General features: G+C 36.3%; 1 protein-coding gene across 1 annotated transcript; it reads left to right on the top strand.

Moving 5' to 3' along the window:
* Positions 1 to 4,631: 4,631 nt before the first annotated feature.
* Positions 4,632 to 19,456, top strand: LOC122532019. The gene is made up of 3 exons (XM_043660423.1): positions 4,632 to 5,154; positions 8,243 to 8,401; positions 19,415 to 19,456. Exons 1-2 carry the CDS (start codon positions 4,737 to 4,739, stop codon positions 8,293 to 8,295), a joined length of 471 nt encoding a protein of 156 aa, XP_043516358.1. The 5' UTR covers positions 4,632 to 4,736; the 3' UTR covers positions 8,296 to 8,401; positions 19,415 to 19,456.
* The last annotated feature ends 240 nt before the right edge of the window (positions 19,457 to 19,696 follow it).

The following is a 19,696-nucleotide window of genomic DNA, read 5'->3' as shown; positions in this document are numbered from 1 at the left end:
GTTATTTAGACTAGAACGGAAATTATTTTTTAATTTACCTCGTATATTAATATGTAACTTTTCAAATTTATTTTAATCATTACATTAATTATCTTAATCATTACATTAATTATTTTAATCATTATATTACTCTTTCGATGATCATTGTCTTGAAACGTCATCTCATCATTGTCATACATATCGATCCACATTTTTCTTATTATCTTATTATCTTAATTAATAATCATTAATAATCATTAATTATCTTAATCTTACTTTTCTCGCTATATAGAGAAAATGATTATCTTAATTTTACTTTTCTCGCTATACAGAGAAAATGATACGATTTTTTTTTTCAATTTTTACTTTTTTTTATATATACATTTTCATACATTTTATACATTAAGATTTTCATTCTACGGTTTAGGGTAAAACGTCCGTGATACGCTTTCGACGAAATATCTCGTCAGACGACAAACAAATCGGCATTGAACCATTTCACCGGGATTCATGCCGTTCATAAATACGTCGATGAATCAAAATATTATCGAATTACACGAGAGTTACCGCATAAAATCGTGCAATCATACTGTCTGTGGTATTACAAATAGTATATTGAATTTGGTTTTTTGGTCAGCGTCAAATGAAAAGGAACAAAGTCACATAAAATGTTAAACAAAGAAACGAAGAAAAAAATGTCAAATAAAAATAAATTCTATTTCATTTCCCTGTCACACAATTGTGCAATTCGATGTGAAATATTTTATTCAAAGCGTTGCGCGAACGGCGTTTTCGTTGCGAGATGTCTCGTCCAAAGCGTATCACGAATGGTTTTTCTACTTTTCGATGCGATAGCATTAATTTTAATCTGAAACCGTCGTTTGTTTCCACTCTTTTTTTTTTTCTTTGTTCTCCAACTATTATTTATGCATAGATCAGTGATATAATAATGACAATAGTAATAGTAGCTTTAATATAATACTCTAATTCTTTTATCGTGTCATTATACATAAAAGTATTCTTTGTAAAACAAGAAGAATATGAGAAAGCCGCGTTAGAATGATATACACATTTTCGTTAAAAAAAATGGATTAGAGTATTAGATGGAGAATATTTTCCAATGGATTAGTACATTGGATATGGATTTACAAAAGTAGATTAGAATAGAATATTTTTAATTTATTAACAATGCAATTTGCAGTTGTCTTCTAGAAACGAGAAAAGACCAATAATTTCTCTGTTTCTCGTAGCATTTGCACATTTCCCTAAAGTCGTTTAGACTATGAAAGAAAATTGATGCGATAGTAATGATAGTAATGATAGTAATGATATTGTTATTGTAAACATATGTCCTTGCTATGATTTTGCGATAACCGTATAATACTGTAAACAGAGTGAAATATTTAAAACTGGGCGATAGCATATATTTTGTAATTGTAACATAATATATAATTTCATCACACGTGTTGTTATCTGACCATTTTCTACTCGTTTCCCTTCATTTTGCAATTTTCCATCTCTCCCTTTCTCTTTCTCGGTCCCTTCGAAGAATTTCCAAATAAAAATGTTGAATCCGGAATAATAAAACAATTGCCACGAGATAACTTTGTAATGTAACAAAGTAAATTTTCAATGCAGAAACGTGTAATGAAGTGACTCTGTATTTTTGAGGGTTTGGTATTGGTTGGAGGATGTAATATCGTGAAAATTTTTATAATCAGAGCGGAAGTCCGGTGAAAGAATAAATCCCCTCCATAGATCGTGAAATTGGATATTATTCGTTCGATCTTATTTTAACAGTGGACGCGATTACTTTCGCCGTTATTTCATTAAAGTTATCCGAGAATTTTCATAATTGAACAAACGATCGCGATTTCATTTCGCTGAAAATTAAAGTTAATTTTCGAACAGCTGTGATTACTTTAAAATTCGCAGAAAATGTGTAACCCTTTGGTTTTTTTTTTCTTTGGAATTATTCAAGTAGTAGTAATATTAATAACATTCAATATAATACAGTTTCGTACAATTATAAAATCTACGTCGGATAAAACGGAGAAAATTCTCAGATAGAACTTTTTATAATATAAATTGATCGAAACAAAATTGCAAATGTTAATGCAACGTCGTGACTCTTAATGGATTAATCCACAGTTCGCAAATTGTACAAATTGAAATTCAATTCTCTAGGGAGTAGTTAGTTTCAAAAATTTCATGGCAACTCGGGAAGCACAAGTTGCATCTGAAAAGAACAAGAAAACAGAAAATAGAGGTCACTGTTAGGTGGTCACTGTAAGACTGAATGATATAAAACAAAAATAACCTTTAATTTTAAAAAAATTTTTTATTATTTTATTTGGAAATATAATTTAATGGATTTTTCTCAGTATTTTTATCAATTGAAATCTCAGTATTTTTATAAATTTGATTAAAACCCTTCAATTTTTCAGTAGCCACTCTATAGAGACGACACCGTTCTATTATATTCTAAAAAGTTCTGCCCCTCTTACAAACACATGTTTTTTTAAAAATTTTTTTATTATTTTATTTGGAAATATAATTTAATGAATTTTCCTCGGTATTTTTATAAATTTAAATTTTCTTCAAACCCTTCAATTTTTCAGTAGCCACTCTATAGAGACGACACCGTTCTATTATATTCTAAAAAGTTCTGCCCCTCTTACAAGCACATGTTTTTTAAAAAATTTTTTTATTATTTTATTTGGAAATATAATTTAATGGATTTTCCTCGGTATTTTTATAAATTTAAATTTTCTTCAAACCCTTCAGTTTTTCAATAGCCACTCTATATATAGAGACGCTCTATTATATTCTAAAAAATTCTGCCTCTCTTACAAACACATGTTTCTTTTTAAATTTTTTTATTATTTTATTTGGAAATATAAATTAATGGATTTTCCTCGGTATGTTTATAAATTTAAATTTTCTTCAAACCCTTCAGTTTTTCAGTAGCCACTCTATATATAAAGACGACACCGCTCTGTTCTAATCTGAAAAGTTCTGCCTCTTGTCTATTGAGGTGCTTTCAGCTATCTCTCGCGGGGATCACGGGAAAGCAAGTAAGAAGTTGGCCAGCTTTAAACAGCGGTTTCCTTTTCTGTCCGACGAAATTTCTTTCCTTCAGGAGGGGAAGACGTCCCAGCTCTGACCTCGGGATGATTTGTTTCACGCGGAATTCTTATCAGCCGGAAACATTTTTCATCTGTGTTTTCTCAAGCACGTTCGTACTTAACGAGTTCAAACTTAATCTTAATGGCTGAAAGAGTTGTGTGTTTGTTTCGAGAAATTGAAAATAAGTTTCTTTTGCTCTTTTTTTTTTTTAAGTTTCAAGCGCGTTGAAATTTGCGTGACATTTAACCGAATGAATATATTATAAAAATATTATCGAATTTCTGTGAATATTCAAAGGCAATTATTCTAAGGAAAGAAATTTTTCTTTTTAGACAAACAATTTTATGATACAAATAATCTTGTAGGAAACATTCTGTCAAAATTTAAAGCTAAACAGACGAAACCTATTGGATGCCGCGAGAACGTGCTTAAATGTTTTAAATTATCTGTAACGAAGAAAAAGTCGCTTTTTAATACCGTAATTACTCGAGTTTCAAAAAATCCTTCTGTTTCCGCGCGTATAAAGCTCGAAACAGAATTGAAAACGAGACTTTTTGCAATTTGTAATTTCAATTTAAACGAACGAAATATTAACTTAGAATTCACAACCGAGAGCGTTTCAAACATTTCTGTTAATTGTTTCATTTCCGTCAGAATTTCCACGATCGCGAGATTAGCGCAAAATAAGTAATAACTAAAGATTCAATTAATGGAGAATTATCAGAGAAATTTGATGGAAAAACCTTGAAATTGTACAGAAGAATGTGTGCTATCTCTGAACGTCAGTTGAGGATCAATACTGGAGAATGTATGATATTCGTGAAATGCATGATGGACAGAATTAATGTTGAAAGATACAAATATGATGTGATTATTACATACACATCTCCAGTGAATTTCATAATCAGAGGGAGCCAATATATTTCATCTCGTGAACGCATCAATCCTCCAGTCTTACATAATTTTCATATTTTTCTGCTCGAAATAATTCGGGCTACGTTTATGTCTTGCCTAGGTTTTCTTCGCAAGACATTTCGTTCAATAAATTGAAATAAAAATCAACTGGAAAATGTGTAAATATTTTTTCATTTGTTAACTTGCAGTCTGGAGAATTTATTTTTGTTACTTTTATGGCTTGGAGTATTTATTCAGGTGCACTAGAAATTATTCGGAAAAAAAAACCGAAATAATCGTAGCGAAGAAAATAAAATCAATTCAACGAGGAAATAATACTCAGATATATACTTGACGCTATTCGACGCTACAGTGTCTCGTTAGTTGTTAACAGAACAACATTTAATTTGTCGCACAAATGAGACTAAACTGTGCGAACAGCCGAACCAATCGCAGCTCGCCAAACTATCCAATCACGGTCCAACTAGTCTGTCTGCGCCAATTAACCACGACTCTGCCAAACAAGCCGCAACCAACCACAAACCAACATAAACCACCATGCCCAACCAATTAATTCACCGTTAGACACGACCTCTGTCACTCTATCATCGTTATTTCGTCAACGACTAGCAGTCGACGACTCTTCCAACGTTTTCATACTCGTCCAAACCCAACGTCCAGAGCCTCTCTCTTTTCTTTCAATCCTGATATCTCTTTCACATTGACGGTGTGTCATGTCGTCGAACGAGTTGCAGCACGATAACACGACGATGGTGAGAGAAACGAAGCGGACGGAAGAGGACGAGCAAACAGAGGCGAGGAACAAGTGTCGAAAACAGTGGAAAACTATGGACGCCGCGTTGGCCGATCGCGACGATAACAACCTGTACGTGGCTGTTCGTCAGAGCTTGCACAAGGTTGATCAGCTTCCACGAGGTGGGAGGAGGACCTCGCTGGAAAGCTCGGAGACTGGCGGCAGAGGTGGTGTCTCGCAGGAGTCGAGCATGGGGAGATTCTCCACGATCAAGGCGTTCTTTGATCATCAGAATGTGGGACAGGATGAGGGCACACCGTTCAGGTGCAGAAGCAGAACCATGATGAGCAAGCTGATGAGAATGCTCGAACTGAGGAAACGAGAGACCAGTTCTATCGGTTGTTCTATTTGATTTTTCAATTTCGTTTGTATTTCGTTTTCGTGCACTTGCTGGAATCTGAGTTGTGAATTGTGCGGTGACGTTTTTTTGGGAAGGGGTGGAGGATTAGGTCACAGTCAGTTTAGAAAACTTGTTTCGTTTTATTGTTTTAGTCCGTGAATATTATTATTATTTTTCGAAAGAGAACTTTAAATTTTTCTGTTTTTATCTTCGTTCCTCGCGGTAGATTTGTTGAGTTTGTAGAGATTTAATTTGTGAATTGTGTGGTGATTGTTTAGTATTTGTGGAGGTTTAGGTCACAGTCAGTTTAGAAAACTTGTTTCGTTTTATTGTTTTAGTCCGTGAATATTATTATTATTTTTCGAAAGAGAACTTTAAATTTTTCTGTTTTTATCTTCGTTCCTCGCGGTAGATTTGTTGAGTTTGTAGAGATTTAATTTGTGAATTGTGTGGTGATTGTTTAGTATTTGTGGAGGTTTAGGTCACAGTCAGTTTAGAAAACTTGTTTCGTTTTATTGTTTTAGTCCGTGAATATTATTATTATTTTTCGAAAGAGAACTTCAAATTTTTCTGTTTCTATCTTCGTTCCTCGCGGCAGGTTTGTTGAGTTTGTAGAGATTTAATTTGTGAATTGTGTGGTGATTATTTAGTATTTCTGGAGGATTAGGTCACAGTCAGTTTAGAAAACATTTTTCGTTTTATTGTTTTAGTCCGTGAATATTATTATTATTTTTCGAAAGAGAACTTCAAATTTTTCTGTTTCTATCTTCGTTCCTCGCGGCAGGTTTGTTGAGTTTGTAGAGATTTAATTTGTGAATTGTGTGGTGATTATTTAGTATTTCTGGAGGATTAGGTCACAGTCAGTTTAGAAAACATTTTTCGTTTTATTGTTTTAGTCCGTGAATATTATTATTATTTTTCGAAAGAGAACTTTAAATTTTCCTGTTTTTATCTTCGTTCCTCGCGGTAGGTTTGTTGAGTTTGTAGAGATTTAATTTGTGAATTGTGTGGTGATTGTTTAGTATTTGTGGAGGATTAGGTCACAGTCAGTTTAGAAAACTTGTTTCGTTTTATTGTTTTAGTCCGTGAATATTATTATTATTATTTTTCGAAAGAGAACTTTAAATTTTTCTGTTTTTATCTTCGTTCCTCGCGGTAAGTTTGTTGAGTTTGTAGAAATTTAATTTGTGAATTGTGTGGTGATTGTTTAGTATTTGCGAAGGACGGAGAAGGTTTTAGGATTTTGTCTCTTAAACACCGATTCGGTTTTAGAAAACTTTTATTTAATTATTTTAGTGAATATTAGTTTTCGAAAGAAAACTTGATCAATTTCTTTTTTTTTATTTTCGCGGTAGATTTGTTTAATTTGAGATTTAATTTACGAGTACAGTGGAGGAAATTTTAGGATTAGGTCACATTTAATCCCTTAAAAACTGATTCAGTTTTACAAGCTTTTTTCGAATCTCATTATTTCAGTTGGTAAACGCAGTTTTTCGGAAAGGAACTTGATTAAATTTTTTTTCCTTGTATTTTATCTTCGTTTCTCGCGGTAATTTTATTTAGTTTGTTCGTGGGGATTTAATTTGTGGCGTAATTTAGTTTTTAGTATTTGAAAGAAAAGATTGAGAAACTTTCAGGATTAAGCTATACTTAATCCCTTAAGGGCTGATTCAGTTTCAGAAAATTCTTTTCAAATTTATTATTTTTGTTCGTAAATACAATTTTTTGTTCGAAGGGGAGCCTCTATTTTTATAAAATACTCTATTGTAATACTTATTAAAAACTTCATTTCTTCAGTTACTTAGAAAGAACGAAAACTCGCATAAAGATCCGCAGTCTAATAATAAGAAATTAAAGCTACGTGATATTAGATTTGCATAATGCAGTGAACGCAGAGATGGATCCCCTGAGATCAATACAACACGTTATACATAACAATGCGTTCACAATTTTCATTTTAATCAAAACGTGCACACAATTACTGTTGATTGTTAGCGTTGTATAGAGCGAGACTAGGCGTGTCCGTAAATGGAAAAGAAATAATAAATGAGATACGAGTTTCATGGATCTTCTTTCCACGCTTTTTCGTACGCACTTAGATTTATTTGATCTATGAGAAATCAACTCTTTATTTTTTAAACGTTCTACGATGACGTACGTGACGGAGGAGGAATGTAGATACACATTAAGTTTATACATTAGCTCTATGATTTATTGACGCGATACGTTGTGGATAACAATGAATTTCGTTCCAGTTGAAAATTCCAACAGTGGAAATGTTGGTTATCGCGCAGCGATGGGCTAGATTTATGCGTTACGGGTAATACATTATAGACGAATATAATACATTATGAATATTAATCAACATTAGAGGACCGTTTGATTGTTTCGCTTGATGCGGGATATTATTGTAGTTTCTGGGACACAGGCACCAGGAAACCGGGCGAATGCAAATTTTAAAATCATGTATTTCGAACGTCCCCCGTTTGTTGATTTAGCGAACGTAATCTCATAATCATTGACAGTGAGTTATAAAATGTGCCTGTGAACGAATTTCATTTCGTTTCTTTCTGTGCTAATGTTCGAACGTTGGTCAGAGTTTGACGAGGTTTGTGTTGGAAATGTCAGGGAAAGTGAACCTTTTTTTAGATGCAGTATCGTAGATGTTACAAATCTATATTCGTTGGGCAAATTTATTCAAGTCTCCTTTTGTACATGATTATTTAGTGTCAAACTAAACTACGTATGTTAATATTTCGTCTTTCTGTACGTGTTCGTCGTAGAAAATTTTTCATTCGCCAGTAGAAAATTTTATTGTCATCCAACCAATTCCCTTTGTTCCCAAAGCTCTCCGAATTAAACTGTCCTATTTTCTTTTTTTGATACCAGCCTATCTAAAGTACCACCCTCTAGCTGCTCCTTTTTATCTGTGCGGTCATAGAGATTTCCAGCACGTCAAAAATTGCAAGATAAATATCTTCCACCATCCTCGAACCTTTGAACCAAGGTTAAACCAAAAAGAAAAAAAAAAAAAAAAAAAGAAAAAGGGAAAGAGTAAAATGTATACGTGTATCCTCGTTTCGCAGAACCGACGACAAAGAACGATCTCGACGTGAACAGCAACATGGTATCGCATTAGACGAGAAGCACGAAAACTCGAGAACCACAGGTTCTCTGATCAACGACGAAGAAAGGCATCGAAGAAGAAACAAAACTGCTCAAGAAACCACCGCACCGTTTTATTGGTATACGAACATGGGACGCGAGCAAAATTGTGACTCTGACTCTGTTCCTCTTCTCTTTTCTTTTCTTTTCTTTTTTCTTTCTTTTCTTGGATATGGCAAACGAATGGCGAATTCGCGTTCGTTGGATCACGATATTTTGAGAAATTGCGTGTATCTTTGAGAAATCGAAAAGAGAAAAGTGGGCACGAAAGGTAGAATTATTTTGACTCTGTCGAGGAACTTGGAAAGATTATTATTTCCACCAGAGAGAGAGAGAGAGAGAGAGAGAGAGAGAGATGCGTAACCCGTGGATATTTATGCTTTCATGGTGGTCCAAAATTACACGAAATATGTATTTTATATTTTCATCACATTTAATGGCTAAAAGCGTCGCTGTTCATGTTATACTCGCCGAAATTGAAGTTTGCAAATTTGCACGAACGTCCGCAGTCCGGCGATGGTTCTCGGGTTTTTCGACTTCCTGATGAAATACGTGTTGTTTTTTTTTTTTTTTTTTTTTTTTTCCTCCCCTCGAAAGTACGACGAAACAGGAATTTATTTATCGTCAGACACTGCGGACTTTCATGCACAACTCGTACATATATGTTTGAAAATAGAAGGGAAAGAGCGTAGGAAATTGTTTTACATATTAAGTACTGTGAAAAAGCTCTATGCGTCGAGTGTTTGTACGTGTATTTTTTCGCATCGCGGGCCACCTCGCGCTTGAAAGTTTCCCACGAATGCGTAAAAATCCGCGGTCCATTTGTCACAGTGGCGTGGAAATATTTAAACGTTCAGAGGGAGGTGGATGTTGCACGTTTCGAGAGAGCTACGGTTTATTTTTGCTCGTTAAAAAAAACTTGTTCAGAAACTTCATCGTCCTTCCTCGCGTAGCGCAGGATATAGGCAGAAATACGCGGCTTGCGCTCGTGAAAAAAAAATTGAAATTGCCCTTCGATTTTCTGAACAAGGATGCTTGTTTTCCTTAATTCTCTCGCCTCGTTGTTACTTTCCCTCCGTAACGATGTTGACGAAAATGACGCTGAAGACGAGAAAGTAGACTCTCTCTCCGATGCTTTCAATAAAAGTGAAAAAAAAAAAAGATGAAAGGGAAGATCTGATGGAAACGTTCGTAAATAAAATTTTGTCGAACAGGCAAACGAATGACGTGTATACATCTTTGTGTGTCTCGTTTTTTTCTTCCCCCCTCCCCCCTTTCGAGAAATATAAAATGCTCGCATTGCTTTCGTCGTCATTTCTTTTCCTCTTTTTTTTTCTCTCTCGTTCGGAGATTTATTTCGCGACTTCCAATCGTCACGATTGTTCTCCAGTTCGCGACAGTTCCTGATAATAAAGTTGTCACGACGAGGTTAACGAGGCGCGGGCGAAGCGATGAAAATGAAGCTGAACTTTTCCGAGAAGGATCTTGGCAACACCGACGCACGGTGATTTATGACGCTGCGCATGATTTTAATAAATTCCTCGCGACGCTTCTGTTCCACGCTTATGTGTGCGCGCGTGTATGTATGTGATTTCTTCATTTTGGTAAATGGTGCTGCTCGTGTTCGAATTGCAGCACTCGCCGAGTGCTGCAATTCGAACACGCTGAAGCGTAATTCAAGGAAGAGCTGTAGTTGCAACTAGTAGACATATACAGCAACCTATTTCAACACGTTGTTCGAAACTCGTCCGAGGAGTCACGGTTTTTAAATAACCCCGAAGAAATTGGAGACCATTTGAGATCATTTTAATATGTTGACGGTGTAACTGTGCACGAGTGATCTATGAATATATAAATAAATTGTAGCGTGTAATATTATATGAACAATCTGGATGAAAATGTGTACTAAGATATTAATTGTCATTTAACGTCTTGAAAGAGAAAAAGAAAAATTAGCGCTACTAGTGTACCTGCAGGCTTGTGGTTGTTCGAATTTTGTGTAGGTTTAGGTAGGTTTGTGCATGTTTGTATAGGTTTAGGTAATAGGTTTTGCACAGATCTCCTATAATTTTCATAGATGATCATTTTATTTCGACGATGGACTGTCTGGATGGACAGAAATTTCACCAAACTTCTAATTGTTAGAAGAAATGGTTGGCAGTGAAATAATTAATTTCAGCTTTTTAAAACTGTGTATCTACATTGCGATTACACTCGTCAAACACAGAATGTGCGCAGCACATGTAAAATTGAATTAAACTGTAAGGGAATAGTACTAGTTCTTTTTTTTTTTTTTTAAATCAATAATTTTATTGTTCGATTAACAATTAATAGCAATAGCTAAAAGAGAAAATGTAAATTTTCTGCAATTCTGAATTTACTGAAATTGTACAAATGTATCTTACATTCCGCAAAGAATCTCATTTGAGTGACAAATTGTAATCACCTTCCTTGGCAATTACACAGAAAATTGCCATTTCTTCGTTACTTGGCATCATACTTACCATTCTCAGCTAAGAGGTTATAAGCGTCTCTCTCAACTGTAAAATGGGAAACTGTTTTATAGAAATTCGCTAGCCGGCGCTGGCCAATCATTTTCGAATATTAATCAGGAGGTTAATCACCCCGGGGTCAACTTTGCCCGGACGGTGCGAGAAGTTGCGGTCGTCGGCCGGAGGATCAATGTAGATCCGTTTCTCGAGGACAGCGATGAAACTGGCTCGCGGGTCAACGATCGGGATTGACAACAAACGATCCGGAGACGATAACTTTCTTAGAACAAGCGGTGAGCTTGTTGTCAAAACTCCTCGTCAGCGTGAAAAAAAAAAAAAAAGAAAACAAAAGAAACGGACGAGCCGTTAATTTCTTGGCCGTGGATTTCTAAAAATAAATCGACAAATTTGAGAAAAAGTTGCGACAGGTCGTTGGGTAGTGTTACTTCAATAATCTTGATTTATTAGTTGAATAATTTCAAGCTAATTATTTAATTAGATGAATAATTGTCACTCGAGCAATCTTGAATTAATGTTCTTTGTCTCGATGAATTTAAAAATCCACAAATGTAATTGACATCGTACAAAGAGTTACTTGTTTCAGTGATGTTGAAGAAATTAGAGAGATCATTCGATTTAGTATATCGTGGAACAGAGAACGTTGCAAGTCTGCTGCAAATTAAATCGATGACCAATGAAACGATCGCAGTGACATCATTATCAAAGAGATAATGCGTTATTAACACTAGAACTAACCAAAGTGGACAAAATGACCAATTTATATATTATTCTATTTATTTTATTTATTTTTATTTATATTATTTTTAAAATATATTTTTAAATTATAAAATTTCATAGATAATATAGTAATATAGTATACTTTTAAATTATATTATTAATATAGTATATAATTATTATAGTATTATTAATATAGTATATAATTATATACTATATTAATATACTATATACTATATAATTATATTAATATAGTAATTAACATAGTATATAATTATTATGGTATTATTAATATAGTATACAGTAATACTATAATTAATTATTATTAATATAGTATACATAATTATATACTATATTAATATACTATATACTGTATAATTATATTAATATAGTAATTAACATAGTATATAATTATTATAGTATTATTAATATAGTATACAGTATAGTATATAGTATATAGTATAATACAGTATAGTATATTTTTAAATTATAGAATTTCATAGATAATATAATAAATGGAAGCTCAAGTGTAATTCATTTGCTTTTTCTTCTTACTTTCATATTTCTGATGGAAATTTTATGCTCTAACTGTCTGGTGGTTCTAGCGTTAACAATGAAATCATTAACAAAATCCTCCATGATTTATCGAGATGAATTGAAAATCTCCGTTTCGAGGTAACTGTAATGAAATCGGCCAATGAAAATCGGCGAGACGACAGCGTCGATTTCGTTTGCCGACGATAACACCAATTCGAATTAAACTTTATTTAACCGTTTCAACCTTGCCCCAACATTGACACAAACATTCGCCTAGCCGATTTCAACCGACTTGTATCGTTACACTGTTAGTTCGCAAGTTCGTTCGCGAGTTTTCGCGAAATTAAAGCAGTTGCTCTAATTCAGCGAGGATAGAAGAATCTACATACGTATCTGTGGTGTTGTGTGCAAGTGATCGGTCTATCGCGTGTGTGTTCGCGAGAGGAACAGAATTTGAAACGATTCGCGACATTCTGCAAACCGATTTTTGTCCACGTCTGATAGAAGAGCACACGTTCGTGAGCTGAATAATTGAATTTCATCGAGCGTCTGTGTGTGTTTGAAGTTGTTTGAAGTAAGAAACGAGAGTAAATGATAGTAGGGATAGATAGTAACGTTTACGAGTGAACAATAAATAATTGCACGGTGTTTCTCGTTGGAGATTGAAGATCGTTTCTTGATGAAATTGAATAATAAGAGGAGAAAATAAATAAATAAATAATTCCAAGTATCTCAAATTTCTTTATCTAAGATTAGAACTGGAACATTTAGGTGTAGAAGTTTGAAACTATATCAATTGAAGTCGAAAGTAAATGGTCTGTTTGAAATTTTACTAAGGGATAGACACAAGCGATAAGAATAGGTGTAGATGATAATTTTTACAAGTGTATTAATAAATAACTCTGTCGTTTTAAGTTAAATTATTCTACAATTGTAATTAAAATATTAGAGGTTAAATTAGATTTGTTTCCTTAATAAGAAGAAAGTAAATAATAGAAGTAGAAATTAATTAATTAGAAAATTCAAGAATATTAGTTTAATTCAAGGAAACTTAAGAATGTTGGTTTAAAAACTATTGCAGGAAACATTTCAATTGAAATCGAAATTAAATAGTCTGTTTGATAATAGGAGTAGGAATAAATAATAATTTTTACAAGCGAATAATTCCACGGTGTGTTTTAATTTCAATTTAATTATCAGAAGTGTTTAGCAAGTATCTTCTTAAATTTCTTTACTTAAAATCAAAGCTAGAAAATTTAAAAATCATCTTTGCATAATAATTTAAAGCAACTATTTAGGGAATATTTTAATCGAAATTAGGTAATTGGGACAGGAGAATAAATAATTAACAAAGGGGGATCGAATTCGAATGAGTTTAACCTTGACGCAATAATTGTGATAATAAAAATAATCAGCTTTTTTCAAAGGAAGAGGTAATGGTATTAGTTTGAAGTAAATAAATTCTCATTGGGTAAAATTTCTCTGATTAATAACCTTTTGACGAATAATAAGCGACGACTAGAAGAATCTTCTGCATTTTACTCAAGGGAATATTCTTGGCCACATTGTCAAGGTCAAAGATCCTCAACAATATTACTAGTAATATTTGATTCATTATTTATTGATAGTTTCTATCTTAGCATTTTTATCGTTCGTTAGTATATATTGTTAGAATAGTATATTTCCATATACTCTGTCATAGCTCCTATATATTCTGTATTAGCATTTTTATTGTTAATAATATTCTGTTACATATTCTGCTTTCGCTTATTTCTCCTCTTGTTAGGTTAAAATTTTAAACATAAAATCTTTCGTACGAACTTCAGTTCGATACGATATACAATACATTCCATCTATCGTTCATACGTACGTACGTGCGACGCGCTACTGGTTCAAACTTCAAGTACGAGACGTAGCGGGAATTGAAAATCCAAGATGTCCGATGAAAAGTCGTCTGTGTTCAAATTGGGAGCGTCTTCGTCTTCCGACGAGTCCGAGAAACGCGACATCGCGAATCCACCGACACCGACACCGACACCGACACCGACACCGCCACCGCCACCGCCACAGACACCGAAGCCGAAGTCGAACCTGGAATTGATCTTGGAGAGTGTGATAAAAAGGGCGAGCATGTTGAACACGCCCAGAGTGCCCAAGGCGCCTTGCCCAACGCCGGTGGTCGGATCGTCGCCCATCGATGTCGCCGACTTTGGCGAGGAACTGCCATTTTCTTTCCGTAGGATCCACAAATCGCCAGCGTGTTTAGACTTATCGGCGTACAACAGTCCGCGTAAATCGTGCGCGCCGTTTCAAAGCAGGTACGTGATCGACGACGAGACGCTGGAGATTTTACTGGCGGACGAGTATAATCGTCGTCACGAGGATAGAATTCAGCGGATGGTCGATCGCGACGCTGGCAGTGAAAGCCTCGAGATCTCCACTAGTCGCGAGAGCGACACCTCCAAGTCCGAGTCGAAGATCGAGAGTACCGAATCGAAGATCGACAGTACCGAGTCGATCATCTACAACAGTTTGATCGAGATTGTCACGGTGTTCACGGAGCTTCTAATGTTGAAGAACAAGACGTCTGTGATCGAGGATGACGCCACTGAAGACATCGTACTCACGAACTTACTCACCAGGCTCTATAATGCTATACACATCCATTTTGGCGACATTATCGCCGCCAAGCAGAAGGAGACGATTTTCGAAACGTACTTGGCGCATGCCGGTATTGTCGTGATTCTTACGCCGTCATCGCAGCTTCTTGAGTTTGAATCACCCGCCAGTTTTTCCTCCATTCTCACAGTCGACGAAATGGAAAAGATCGAAGAGAAGCAACGCGAGATTGAAGAGTTGGATCAAGCTGAAAATAGAGAGACTGGCGGTTCCTTCGTCGAGACTACGGAGGAAGAAGAATTTCGCTCCAAGGACGAAGAAAAGGACGTTGTGGATCAAGCATCAGGCGTTCTTGGAGAACAAGAACGACGCAGAGACGACGACGACGACGCGTCCTCGAGGAAGAAATGGAGCAATTCGTACGAGAAGAAGAAGAAAAAGAAGAAGAACAGCTATTCTGCGAGCTCCGGTACGAAAAATTTGGTGAAGAGAAGCTGCTCCGAATCGGACATCTCCTTCGTCGACGACGACCTGCTATCCGACGGTTACATCAAAAGGCTGGACAGAGCTAAATCGTTGTCGACCGGGTTGGAGAAACGAGATGATACATGCGAGACGGATGACGATTACTCGATACAATTGCTCGACTCTACGAGCTCGTCGAGCGAGTTGCGTTACATATTGCGTAAGTTGTCGGACTCCTCGGCCATCGTCCCGTCCGATTCTACGAGCTCGATGCTGTCCGAGAAGAACAACTCGCCCAGCTCCTACAAAGAGTCAACGCAGAAAGAATCAACGGAACCAAAATCGGAGGAAGAAACGAAGGAAAGAGACTTGTGTTTGGCAACGACGAATAGCTCGGAGGAGTCGAACGTGACCCAGGCCGCGGAGAATCCCGACGACTCGGTGTTTTTTCTGTCCATGAAGTCACCAGAAGGCTCGAAGGAGATGACCATCTTTTACTCGGGCAGCGGCTCGGATGAGTCCTACCTAGCGGGCAGCCTAAAGTCTTCATCCGCCGGTATGTCTCAACAAAACTTGTCCGAAGGCGATTTGGATTTGTCGTCGTCGTCGTCGTCGTCCGACATCGGCGGTTTCGGGTCATTTTTGAAGAAGATGGAACGCCGAGAGAGGATGTTCTCGCTCAAGCGATCGCCGACTACCTCGCCCAAGGCAAGTTTGGATGGTTCGAAAATTGGGTTGGCGGAGGTGAAGGAAGTGAAGGAAGAAATGTCTTCGTCGGCAAACAATCCTGACAATACGAAGGAAAATGGCGAAACAAACGGAACGCTCAAGTTGAAGTTCACGAAGAGGAAGATCGAGCTACCGAAGTTCAAGAGACCAGGTAATCCGCGTGCACGACGATCGTGAACGATCTCTCTCTGAAGAAAGTTTCACGAAGCGATCTTCTTGGATGATCGATGAATTATCTGGGACATCAGTGACCCCCTCGTCTTTATTTATAATTGTCAAAATTTTCTGCGAATCTTTGAAATCGTTGCATGCGTATCACAAAGTTGCATGACTTTTCAGCCGAAAAGTTGATTAAGGCGACAAATTCTTCGCCCGCTTTAGATGGCTTCTATCGACGGTGTAATCCAATTTGATGGGCAAATAGCGGGCAAACAGTGAATTCGTCGAGTAATTTACTCTAGAAAATTTAGAATTTAGAGTTTTGGAAGTGAGTTTTAAAAGTCTTAGAACGAGTCGTCACTTTGGAAGCCCTGATTTCGAGGCAAATTTCACAAAATTAATTATTCTCCCATCGAAATGGAATAACAGTGTTTCTTTTACTTTAAATCTCAGTCTGTTGGTTCATTAAAATTACCTTCTTTAACTTTTTCAGTAAAGAAAACAATGTATGCATATGCACACGTATACCTAACGCGAGTGTTGCGATCGCAACGCTCTCAGCGCAGTGGAGGGGATAGCGCTAGGAAAAGTGGGGGCAGGGGCCGCCAGTTAGCCAGCTCTTCTTTAAAATCTCGCCAAGACTTTTCACCGAGGCTAATCAGAATATCCCAAATAAGAGATATCTTCCCAAGAAAAAATCCCGAATCAGCCGTCGAATTTTCCAAAGTCCTGTAATCAAATGTTCCACGTAACCGAAGCCAAATTTCTTCTTAGCAAGAGCTTTAACGTTTGCTCGATATTATGCACATTTTGCTATATGTGAGTTGCATTAGAAAGAGAGAAGCAGCGGGGGGAGGTTTGTCGAACCTGAGGTTCGACCATGTCCATTAAAAATTGTCGATGGCCTTGTCACGACAATTGTCTCGTAAAGAGAAAACGAACGGCGGATCGATTTATCTCGATGAAACCGCGCGCGATTGTACGGATAGGAAAGTGGGATTACGGGCTGGCTGCAACCGCGGTTTGTCTTTCCTCGTCGACTGGCAAACAGCAATTTACAATGGCTCGACGATAAGCCAACCTCGCCTATAAATCATCCTCGAAGAAAAGAGAGGCCGCGAACGAAACGTACCGGAGGCATTAATTGGGGAGATAACAGGTTGATCTAGCCAGATAATCTGTGACTCGATCAATATTTATCAATAGTTAATTACCACGTACACACGCAGACACAGTCTGTAGCGCGTTGCGCTCCGTAAATATGAATATTTCGTTATTTAGAATTATACATTTTATGAAACTGTAGCACAGTGTATAATATTACTGCGGATATTTTTTTTTCTTAGATCTCTGGCGATATATTGTACCACGTATCAGGTAATTGTTCTGTATTATATATTTGCGTTGGATTACTATGTGGCAATAATGAACCAGTTTTATGTCAATTGCAACGTATTATACACTGTCCATTTGTTGCTCTGTCTAAATATTACTATTCTACGGGATATTTTAGTTAGATTTCTGGTAATTTTATATTTTGTAACATTAACGATTACGACGGACGCTAGCATATTTTTATTGGATTTCTAATAGTAATGTTATGTTCTGATGCATTTCATGCTGAATAGTTAATTACAACGTCTACAAGTTACTTCGTAAATATTACCACGAATACTTTGCTAGACTTTCAATAATAATTTAAAGACTCTTGAGGCACTGTGATTTTAATGATACATAGTTAATCACGTATTATACTATTTATAAGTTGTTTCACGAGTATTTTGTCCGATTTCTACTGACAGTGTGTAAGCTTTATATTCCACGATACGTTTAATTAATTTAATTATCAGGCGAAGTGTTTTACTTATTTTGATAAATTATCCATCAAAAAATACAGGAATAACATATTTCCTTATTTTCCACGACCATAATTTACGATTGTGCCTCACGTTGTTACTTACACGCGTTACTTTCCGATAGATAATCCTTGAATTCTTTCGCGAAAATTCAATCGAAACGATATTCAATATCGATACGATCATTATCACCAGCCAATTTTCCGAACCGTTCGTCTTTTCTTCCCGAAACAGACCATACACGATCTCTTTCTCTCGCACACGCGCACATGTGCCTGAAACAAGGGGAAACCTGGTAAAATCCGGAATCCCGAGATCAGCGAAGAAGTCACGTTCGTATCGCCAAGTCAAACCAGCGCACCAGCCGGGATCCATTCCAGAAATTATACTGGCTTATCGTAACCGTGCATCTGACACAATTTCTCGGGGATCGGAGAGGGAAAGGAAAGAAAATCTCCCAAACGAACGTTCCGCAACAGATTACAAAACTTAAAACTTAATCTCTTTTTCTCTCTCCTATAACTTTCTATCGTACGAGCCATCTATAATCAGAAATGTCTTTTATTTCGACATACGTTTGAGAAAAATTCGCGTTGTTCTATGCAATTTCAATTTCGAGGACGATTGACTTCTTTTTTTTACGTGTTTCTCGTTGAATTTAAAATAATTTCGACATTAAGCAACGATGATCAAACATTGTTGAATGTCGATCGATTGAACAATGATAGCGATTGAGGAAAAACGAGGCAATCATGTCTGAGGTGCAACTAAAAAAGAAGAAACAAAAATAGTTTCCACGGGAGGGAGAATGGAATTTGTAAAAATCGTGCAGCATTTAATTATAAAACGTTTTCTGTAATGTAAATTTCTTTTTCTCTCTCTCTCTCTCTCTCTTTCGTCGAAGAACACGTCGAAGCTGTATTGGAATTTTACTCAGGTTCGTCACAGTGTTCCTCTGATTTTTCTTCTATCGGACGATAGATCTCAGATAGTTTGGTCGTATTATAAAATATCCTTCGAGACATTGTTCAGGATCAATTGAAGAGTTAATGAAATATTCGAGTACAATTGGAAACGCCCGTTTTTCTGAAAACTGTATCGAGATGAAAAGGGATTCCTAAAGACTTCGATACTTTGCGTTTTATTTGATTTTCCTCAAATCGTAACAGAAGACAGTTGTTTAACTTGGTTGCCCTCGATCACGAAAATAATTTTTCATTGTCGAAAAAATACACGTGGGAGTCAACGTGTAAACGATATGAAAATGCAATACACGATGAAAATACAAACGAAACATACATTCAGAACTCGCCCAGGGGACAAACAATTCACTGTAATTAAACTTTATTGGTCATCAAGCGGAATAATTCATGTTACGCCCCTTTTTTCCTTCGTTCTCCAAGTATTTTTATCCGTGACTCGAGAGAAATTCGATTGAATTAAATGAATTGACCGAATTAACGAAACTCTGTTCTAACGAAAATTCTTTCTCTGTTGACAGATGTGCTCTTTCCGCCGTCGCACAAATTGACAGTGGCAGAGGTGTTCGACGCGCGGACAGACCGGCCGCGGCCGGAAGTCCTCAAGCAACACTTCATCCTCGAAGGTAGGATCGACGAGGCAGCGGCCCTTCGCATAGTCACCGATGGGGCCGCTCTCCTTCGCTCGGAGAAGACCATGATCGATATTGAAGCTCCAGTCACCGGTGAGTCACCTTTTTTTACTCACTTTTCTTTTTTCTTTTCTTTTTTCCTTTTCTTTTCTTTTCTTTTTTACCAACACC

Source organism: Frieseomelitta varia, unplaced genomic scaffold (genome assembly GCF_011392965.1).
Source record: "Frieseomelitta varia isolate USP_RPSP 00005682 unplaced genomic scaffold, Fvar_1.2 scaffold_431, whole genome shotgun sequence".
Lineage (NCBI taxonomy): Eukaryota > Metazoa > Arthropoda > Insecta > Hymenoptera > Apidae > Frieseomelitta > Frieseomelitta varia.
The sequence above is the reverse complement of the archived record's forward strand: the minus strand, read 5'-3'. Positions and strand labels throughout refer to the sequence as shown.

Excerpts from the sequence above, each read along its gene's own strand:
- LOC122532019 (XM_043660423.1), top strand. The coding sequence starts at position 4,737 with ATGTCGTCGAACGAGTTGCAGCACGATAACACGACGATGGTGAGAGAA. Across the intron at positions 5,155-8,242 it reads ACGAGAGACCAGTTCTATCG|AACCGACGACAAAGAACGAT; the intron begins GTTGTTCTATTT and ends CTCGTTTCGCAG.